General features: G+C 53.3%; 1 protein-coding gene across 1 annotated transcript in view; it reads right to left on the bottom strand.

Annotated features, from left to right (window-relative positions):
- LOC146257768 (uncharacterized) overlaps nt 1-10,000 on the bottom strand; it is a 33,584-nt gene that overhangs the window by 9,328 nt on the left and 14,256 nt on the right. The window contains exons 3-7 of the mRNA XM_084673737.1: nt 6,163-6,220; nt 2,420-2,674; nt 1,522-1,582; nt 1,095-1,225; nt 509-628 (exon numbers count right to left, since the gene is read on the bottom strand). Of these exons, the coding sequence (XP_084529863.1) occupies nt 509-628; nt 1,095-1,225; nt 1,522-1,582; nt 2,420-2,674; nt 6,163-6,220 (625 nt within the window). The remainder of the gene's footprint in view (nt 1-508; nt 629-1,094; nt 1,226-1,521; nt 1,583-2,419; nt 2,675-6,162; nt 6,221-10,000) is intronic.

Here is a 10,000-nt window from a genome sequence, read left to right on the forward strand (position 1 = left end):
GGGAGGGAGGGAGGGAGGGAGGGAGGGTGGGAGGGAGGGAGGGAGGGAGGGAGGGGGAAAGGGAGAGGGAGGGAGGGAGGGAGTGGGGGTGAGGGAGGGAGGGAGGGAGGGAGAGGGAGGGGGGGAGGGAGGGAGGGAGGGGAGGGAGGGGAGGGAGGGAGGGAGAGATGGAGAGAGGGAGGGAGGGAGGGAGAGGGTGGGAGGGAGGGAGGGAGGGTAGGGAGGGAGGGAGAGAGGGAGAGAGGGAGGGAGAGGGTGGGAGGGAGGGGGGAGTAGGGAGGGAAGGAGGGAGGGAGGGAGGGAGGGACGGAGGGAGGGAGGGAGGGAGAGGGGGTGAGGGAGGGGGAGAGGGAGGGAGGGAGGGAGAATGATAAGGAGGGCAGGAAAGAGAGGAATCTCAACAACAAGATGCATAAGACATCGACTTTAAGAGTTACAAAAACAGAGCCTTTGTTTTAAATGCTCAGAGATGGGATCTGTCCTTGGTTGGGCCTGGCCCGCCACTCACCGATGTCACAGTTGCGTCCTCTGAAGCCCTCCTGGCACTCACACTGGTACTCGTTGGGCTCTGTGTTGGCACATGTGCCACCGTTCTTACATGGCTGGTGGGTGCCACAGTAGTTCAAATCTAAAAGTGACAGGGTGAAAGTGAGAGAGAGAGACAGCAAGAGACAGAAAACTAGAGAAAGAGCATTTTCCTTTTCAGTAATGTAGCAGACTGCTGCATGTAACAATGCACCCTCTCTCTGTCTCTCTCTCTCTCTGTGTCTTTCTGTCTCCATCTCTCTCTCTCTGTCTCTCTCTCTCTCTCTCTCTCTCTCTCTCTCTCTCTCTCTCTCTCACACACACACACACACACACACACACACAGTGTGAAGTGTAAGGACTAGATACAGGCCCTGGGAGTAACTCCTGTTTGATAATCACCTCCAGTAGGCTCACAAGCTCTTTGTGACTTTCCAGGGAACGCTTTAATGGGGAGACCCCACCTATGCAAGAAGCTAGCCAAGCCCAGCTCACGTTCACTGTACCCAAGGCTATCACCTTACCCAAAGATGTTGCCCTGTTCCCTCGCCCTCGCCCGCCCCCCTCACCTTTGTCACACAGCAGTCCTCCCCAGTTGACGTCACACACACACTGCCAGGGCTCGGTGCAGCCTCCGTTTACACAGCCAGGGAACGTGACACACTGGTCACACAGAACGCCTTCCCAGCCATAGTGACACCTGGAGAGGGTGGGGGGGGCACAGAGCTGTGAATGATTACATCTGCACGTGATTGTTTGAGCTTGCCGTTCCTCCGTTGCTACGGCAACATACTTTCCCGCCCATTAAATCTTCTGAACAGAATGGAAAGACAGTTGTGTGTAGAGCTGTTTTAAGGTGTTTATTTTCTTGGGTTTTATAGTGGCTAGAGTTCATTGTGCCTCGGCCTTCACTGGTTTACTAAGTGGAACTGTGGTTCACGAGGCTGAACAGGTCGTTACAGATAGTGCTGTTTCTGAGAAAGAGGACTGACTCACTTGCATTCTCCAGGAACTGTGCAGGAGCCATGTGTCTGGTGACAACTCTGTCTGCACAGCGCTGTAAACACACATACACATGAACACAGATGAATCAGTCAGGCCTGGAAGTGGGAAATAAATTAATTTCCGCCACCACTCAACAGGAACTTGAAACGCCCACAACAAACTGATCTGAGGACACACAAGATCCATTTACATTTAGTCATTTAGCAGACGCTCTTATCCAGAGCGACTTGCAGGAAGTACAAAAGATATTTCCCCTGAGGCAAGTAGGGTGAAGTGCCTTGCCTAAGGACACAACGTCATTTTTCACAGCCGAGAATCGAACCGGCAACCTTCAGATAACTAGCCCGATTCCCTAACCGCTCAGCCACCTGACTCCCCAGGATCCAACAGGAACATTCACGCAGGAGCAACCACACAGGTTCAAATTATTTGATGCTGGGCCTCCCAGTCTCTTTAGCAACACTTCCTGTTTCCCTGTGACCCAATCAGCGACCTGCTGTGGGGGAAGTAGAGTTGGCTGAGCAGGAAGTGAAATCACCCAGCGAAGGGCGGACCAGGAGGACCACAGGATGTCATTATTCTAGCCTCATATCCTCCATGGTTTCCGCCATAATTTCCTTCATTTAGTCCCACCTCAACAACACAAGGGTCAGGGGTCAGGAAAGGAACCAGAGGATGACTGGCACAAAGCAATCAAACAGTCAAACTGTGTAACTCTGACCTCATAGGAGATTTAAAGGGGAATGAATATATATGGAAGTCAGCAATGAGAGGATGAGGTTGTCTGTCATCTTCATAGCCTCTTCCAGATATGTCTGGTGACCTCCATGCCAGGTCAGTCCCTTTCCTTAACGGATCAGACAGCGGGCTCATGACAACAGAACCTCACCTTGCCGACACTCTGGTCCCGACCAGCCGTCCTTGCAGACCTTGGAGCCGTTCGGGTCGCAGCCAAAGTGGCCAAAGAAGTCGTCGCGAGACCGGCAGAACTTGTTGCAGAAGGGCCCGTAGTAGTTGGAGTCGCAGCGGAACCGCAGCCGGTACTCCAGGGTGAGCGTGCGTCCGTGGTGACGGTAGGTCTGCCACTGTTCCCCGGGATTCAACATGGACGACAGGAGGACCCGCTCAATCAGCTCCCCCTGGCCTGGAGGAGGAGAGGAGGAGAGAGAGAGAGAGAGAGAGAGAGAGAGAGAGAGAGAGAGAGAGAGAGAGAGAGAGAGAGAGAGAGAGAGAGAGAGAGAGAGAAGAGAGAGAGCGAGAGGGAGAGAGAGAAAGAGAGAGAGCGAGAGGGAGAGGGAGAGGGAGAGAGAGAGAGAGAGAGAGAGAGAGAGAGAGAGAGAGAGAGAGAGAGAGAGAGAGAGAGAGAGAGAGAGAGAGAGAGGGAGAGTCAGGTTGTCTCTAGATCAGGATCAGAGGGTGGAGAGTAGGGAGGGTGGAGAGGGACGTAGGGAGGGTGGGGGAGTGGAGGGGGATACAGGGACAGAGGAAGGTGGGGGGGTATAAGAGGCAGAGATGTTTGAGGGGGACAGAGGAGTGGAGGCGGTGGGGAGGGGAGGGGGACTGGGCTCACTGTTGATACTCCTGACCCCAAGGGAAATTCCCAGAGGGGCTGTCATCTCCAACTCTGCTATAATCCCCCTGACAGGGAATTAACACACACAAAGCATTGTGTGTGTGCCTGTGTGTGTGTGTGTGTGTGTGAGAAAGAGAGAGAGAGAGAGAGAGCGAGAGAGTGAGAGAGAGAAAGAGAATGGTGAGTGAGAGAGAGAGATGTTTGAATGTCTGAGAGTGTAGGAATGTATGTGTATGTGTGTGCATTGACAATGAAATGGAATAGAAACTGTGTGTTTAAGAGATGGGGAGATGGAGCGAGCGATAGACAGCTAGAGAGGGGGCCCTCGCAAGAGTGGAAGAGAGAGGAAGCAGGAGAAACAGAGGGAAAGAGTGGGGGGAGGAAGAGAGGGGGAGAAAGAGAGAGGAAGGGAGGGAGGGAGCTAATAACACATAACAAACCTCCTGATGGAGAGATGAGATCATCTGGGATGGAAACAAAGGAATCAAAACAGGGGCACATATTGGTCGGAATGTGTTTGAGTGTGGTTTGTGTGTGTTCGATTGCTTGTCAAGTTTGCATTCAAGTGTGTGTTTGAGTGTTTCTGTGTGTGTAAGTGTGTGCGTGTGTGAGAGTGTGTGTGGGTGTGTGTTCGAGAGAGAATGGATGAAAGGGGAGAAGGGCATCAGTGGACACTGAGTGTGTTGTTATCTCATCAGTACTCCTGCCTCTCCAACGCTTGAACTGGGAGCTCCCCAGTGTGTTTGTGTGTGTGTGTGTGTGTGTCTGGGAATGTGGGTAGTGTGTATGTGTGTGTTTTAGTTTTTCAGCCCTTGCTGCTGCCTCTGGTCATTTCCATTACTTCATGACTCTTATGTGCCCAGTAGGTAATTTCATCACTCACAGTGAAAAGATCTGCCAACTGCCAACGAGAGGGGTGGAGGGGGGGGGAGAAAGAGGGGGGAGTGAGAGAGAAAGAGAAAGATGGGGCATAGAAGAAAGGATGTAAAGAATTTGTCAGCAAAAAGGGTGTTGGAGTATGATTCTCTCCCTAATGTGATGAGGTTGCACCGCAACAAAAGAACTCCAGAACAGCAGTCCTGAGCTACCACAGGCACATTAGAAATACACACACACACACACACACAATGTTAGCAAGCAGAGGGGGGAATGCTTATCTATCTTATTTCCTCTAGTATCTTCAGTCTCACTGCCTAGTATTGGATCTTAAGTGTTTGCCCTTGACTGCCAGTGAGAAGCATGCAAAACGTCTAGCTCTACCTTCCTCCTAATCACCTGGGCCCCAAAAAACATCAATACACCTATACAGGTCAATAGTTCAACGCGAGAAGGCACAGACACGAAGAGAACAAGACTGAGGTTGAAAGAGAGAGAGCGCGAGAGAGAGTGTGAGCGAGAGAGAGAGAGAGAGAGAGAGAGAGAGAGAGAGAGAGAGAGAGAGAGAGAGAGAGAGAGAGAACGAGAAAGAGAGAGAGGGGCTGATAAGATAAGAGCGTCTGCTAAATGACTACATAATAAAGACTGTGGAGATAAAGAAAGGGAGATAGAAATAAAGAAAAGAGAGAGAGAGGAATGAGTGAAAGGGACCTGTTCTTCCACCCCAGCATCACCACTGAGTCAGTGAAGGTCATTCATGTTAAAGCCTAAGCAGTGTCTTCCTCGTCCTCTCTTTTCCCAGGACTCCGCTGCAGTCAGACGGCTCCATTACAGCTTGCTAATCCAGCCTGATTAGGGAACCAGGCTGGAAGTCTGTCCAGCCGGCTCCTGGACGCCTGCGTTCCCTGGGCTGAGCTAAGCCACGGTAGTCCAGTGATGGGGCTTTGAGTTTTACACAAGACAGACAGAACCAGAGATGAGGCCCAAACCAGAGGTAAGAACCGGGCTGGAAAGAGGAGGGAAGGAGAGATGGAGGAGAGGAAAGGAAAGGGAAAAGAGAGGGAGGAGGAGAGTGTCTAGATAAGGAGTGGAGTGGATATAGTTTGGTTCCCAGCCTCCTGTTATCTCTAGATTCTTGCAGACTGCTGCCCTCTTACTAGGCAGGGAGGAGGGGGGCGTAAGGGCAGGGAGGAGGAGGGCGTAGGGGCAGGGAGGAAAGGATGGAAGACAAGATTGGGGAACGAAAGGAATGAGGAAAAGAAGAGCACATCTCTGGGTTTCTCTCTGTGTTAGAATCTAGAGTGTGCCGGGTGAGAGTGTTTGTGAAACTGTCAGTGTGCTTGTGTGTATGTGTGTGTCTGTGAATTTGTGTGTGTCTGTGAATTTGTGTGTGTGTCTGTGAATTTGTGTGTGTGTCTGTGAATTTGTGTGTGTGTCTGTGAATTTGTGTGTGTGTCTGTGAATTTGTGTGTGTGTCTGTGAATTTGTGTGTGTGTCTGTGAATTTGTGTGTGTGTCTGTGAATTTGTGTGTGTGTCTGTGAATTTGTGTGTGTGTCTGTGAATTTGTGTGTGTGTCTGTGTGTCTGTTTTTAGAATATTCCGTTCCCATTCTCTGTCATGGAGGTTTCCCTGATTAAGAGCAGAAACAACTAGAGAAGAGCAGGAAATGAAAGGGTCTGCCCAGGGGACCCCTGTAACCCAGTGTCTCTCTCTCTCACACACACAAACACACACACACACACAGAGTCATTCACAAGCAGACATGCACACCCTCACACACAGTCATTCACAAGCAGACATGCAGACACACACACACAAAAAATATACACGCACACACAGACACACACACTGTCACAAGTCCAAAAATAAACTGTCTGCCTCTACTCTGCAGAGGGATCGGGTGAGAAGCTACAGACGGGGAGGCAGAAGGACAAACAGAGCGTTTTCCTTTCATCTGCTCTGCTCTCTCTGTTCCCTTGTCCTCCTCCCCACCTCACCGATTGTCCACTTCTTTCATGTGTGTGGGAACGTTTTCGAGTCGTATTATTGAAACAGGAAACAATTTAGTTACTTTGTCTGACTCTTTATTTCTCTCCAAAATTGAGGCGACCCAACACACACAGACACACACACACACACGTATCCTTGTCTATCACACACACACACAGTCCGTTCAGCTTACCTAATTCCGACGTGTCGTTGTCATGGTCCAGAGCTTCCAGCACCAGAGAGAAGGATTTCTGCAGAAACAGACAACAAGGGAAGTCAGTAACTCCAATCAGTCGTCAGTCAGTCAGTCAACAGTTCACCATCTTTAACAGCAAACACACCATCAGTTACAGCCTAGCAAACCAGCCCTGCGGTCTGTATGACTGGGCCAAGCTACAGTCAGCATGATGGCTGCCAGGCGGAGATGTGAGTCCCTGAGAGACAGGCTGTCCCCCACCACAGCAGGAAGGATTCAGCCTCCCTCCCAGGCTGAAGGTAGGACGGGATCAGGCACAGTGTACCAGAGACCCACCAGAGATACTGCTCGGATGCTTAGTAAAACTGGCCGAGTTCAAGCACACGCACTCTGGGTGCCTATAACAGTGAGTGTACAGGAGAGCAGGACACAGCAGACACACCAACTGGGTCTCCCTGGATGTCACACTCGGGGGTAGATAACAGACGAGGACATTGTTGTCTTTTTTCCCCTCCTTTTTCTCTCTTTCCTGTGGATCAGCGATGAATAATTCAGACCCACATCCTTCCAACCCTCACTCCCTCGCTCGCTCACTCCCCCCCCCCCTCCCGCTCTCTCTCTATCTCCATGACACACACCAGCGCCTGCCATGCAAATTGGCCCGTGGTGCATTGTGGGAAGGCTGTTCCTAAAGGGCCGCGTGGATGTGCAGTCACGCCTCTGCCGTGGAGACCCACCGCCGAGGAGATGAGTGGAGCCAAGGAGGGAGGGAAGGACAAGTGTTTTAGAGGGAGTGGTGGAGGTGGGGAGGAGGGGGTCAGAAAAGGTTAAAAGAAGGGGGTGAGGGAGAAGCAGACGGAGGGATGACGAAGGGACGGCGGAGAGGAGTGGTCGACCAGAGGGAGACGGAGGTGAGGGAAGGGTTGAGAAGATGAGCGGTTGTGGTCGTGTGGATCGATGAGTGGCAGCCTGCGGACAGCTGAGAAAGACAGATGAACCACAGGAGAGGAAGGAGGGAAAAGGGGAAGGATCAGGCGATGATAGAGGAGGAGGGCTGGAAAGATGGAGGTACGAAGGGATGGGGTGAACGTGAGGGAGAAGGAGGAGGGATAATAATAGCTACCGTATGAAGCGGACAGGCAAGGGAAGGACAAAAAGAGAGATGAGTGATGTAAAAGATGGAGATCGGAGACAGAAGACACAACTTCACACACAAACACACACACACCCACACCCAACACAGCAGGGGAGGAAATGGTATATGCCCTTATGGGTGGTTTTATGGTGTTTACAGTCTGTGAAACACACACACACACAAACACACACACACACACACACAAACACACACACACACACTCCACCAGCAGTGCCAGAGCTAATGAGGACCAAAGAGACTTCCCAGGTGGCATGGCGCCAGTGATGTTTGTGGTGATTCATTACTGCAGGCCCACATCACTATGCCGGTCATAATTAATATACAAGTTGGACTAATTGGTGTTTATGTGATCACATAGTCTTTCTGAATATTCATGTGAGACCGTTTCGCATACAGTGCCGTTCCATTTTGACTGGCAATGATGGACTTTGTTGGTCTGGTGAAATGCACTGACTCAGTCAAGGCTTACTCATAGGTTTGAGGGGCTTGTTTGACAGGGTTAAGTACCGGGTACCACCCAGACGTGCAGACACAGCATGAGCTCAGCCTTGGCCCTCTCCCAGACTCTTATCTCCTCTCCCATCCTCCATCTCTCCCTCCATCTGCTCTGGCACACTGCACCTTTCTCTCCCCGTCTCCAGCTCCCTCTTTTTCCATCCCTGGGTAGCCCAGTGCCAGCACACGCACAGACACACACACACACACACGCACACACACACACACACAGCAGGGAAGGTCTAGGTGACACACACACACACTCACACAAACACACAGTGGAGAAGGTCAAGGTAAAACACACACACACACACACACACACACACACACTCACAGACAGAGACACACACCCAGCAGGGGGGACCTAGGTCACAGACTCACGTCCAGGTGAGTGACTCACTCAGGAAGGGAGTACTTGTGCCCAGCCCAGATGCGGAGCGTGGAGGTCGTGTATGGACGTCCAGACTAACTTCCTGAAATCCTCGGCAAGAAAGAGAAGTGAAAAACACAAGACCTGAAGCTACTCGACCAAACACAGAACCCAACATCTGCTTTCGCCTAAACACTGCGACGCCACAAAAGCACACTTAGGCACGGACACACGTGTGCATTCGTTCTTTCACGGATTCACAAAGACACGCTGTGACGCATAAGAGTTTGCTCCAATGCTGAGATTGTAAACAAGATCCGAGCAGAGCTTCTGTCTGTTCCCAGGAGTAGTGGGAACAGGACAAGGCTACGCCCCTCACCTCCACCCTGCCCTGCCTCCACCCTGCCCTGCCCTGCCTCAACATAGCTACACCTCTACCCTGCCCTGCCTCAACATAGCTACACCTCCACCCTGCCCTGCCTCAACACAGCCACACCTCCACCCGGCCCTGCCCTACCTCAACACAGCTACACCTCCACCCTGCCCTGCCCTGCCTCAACACAGCTACACCTCCACCCTGCCCTGCCCTGCCTCAACACAGCTACACCTCCACCCTGCCCTGCCCTGCCTCAACACAGCTACACCTCCACCCTGCCCTGCCCTGCCTCAACATAGCTACACCTCCACCCTGCCCTGCCCTGCCTCAACACAGCTACACCTCCACCCTGCCCTGCCTCAACACAGCTACACCTCCACCCTGCCCTGCCTCAACATAGCTACACCTCCACCCTGCCCTGCCCTGCCTCAACACAGCTACACCTCCACCCGGCCCTGCCTCAACACAGCTACACCTCCACCCTGCCCTGCCCTGCCTCAACATAGCTACACCTCCACCCTGCCCTGCCCTGCCTCAACACAGCTACACCTCCACCCTGCCCTGCCTCAACACAGCTACACCTCCACCCTGCCCTGCCTCAACATAGCTACACCTCCACCCTGCCCTGCCCTGCCTCAACACAGCTACACCTCCACCCGGCCCTGCCTCAACACAGCTACACCTCCACCCTGCCCTGCCCTGCCTCAACATAGCTACACCTCCACCCTGCCCTGCCCTGCCTCAACACAGCTACACCTCCACCCTGCCCTGCCTCAACACAGCTACACCTCCACCCTGCCCTGCCTCAACATAGCTACACCTCCACCCTGCCCTGCCCTGCCTCAACACAGCTACACCTCCACCCGGCCCTGCCCTACCTCAACACAGCTACACCTCCACCCTGCCCTGCCTCAACATAGCTACACCTCCACCCGGCCCTGCCCTACCTCAACACAGCTACACCTCCACCCTGCCCTGCCTCAACATAGCTACACCTCCACCCGGCCCTGCCCTACCTCAACACAGCCACACCTCCACCCTGCTCTGCCTCAACACAGCCACACCTCCACCCTGCCCTGCCCTACCTCAACACAGCCACACCTCCACCCTGCCTGCCTCAACACAGCCACACCTCCACCCTGCCCTGCCCTGCCTCAACACAGCCACACCTCCACCCTGCCCTGCCCTACCTCAACACAGCCACACCTCCACCCTGCCTGCCTCAACACAGCCACACCTCCACCCTGCCCTGCCCTGCCTCAACACAGCCACACCTCCACCCTGCCCTGCCCTGCCTCAACACAGCCACACCTCCACCCTGCCTGCCTCAACACAGCCACACCTCCACCCTGCCCTGCCCTGCCTCAACACAGCCACACCTCCACCCTGCCCTGCCCTGCCTCAACACAGCCACACCTCCACCCTGCCCTGCCCTACC

This window comes from Hypomesus nipponensis, chromosome 15 (assembly GCF_054491055.1).
Source record: "Hypomesus nipponensis isolate SF chromosome 15, ASM5449105v1, whole genome shotgun sequence".
In the NCBI taxonomy this organism is placed as follows: domain Eukaryota; kingdom Metazoa; phylum Chordata; class Actinopteri; order Osmeriformes; family Osmeridae; genus Hypomesus; species Hypomesus nipponensis.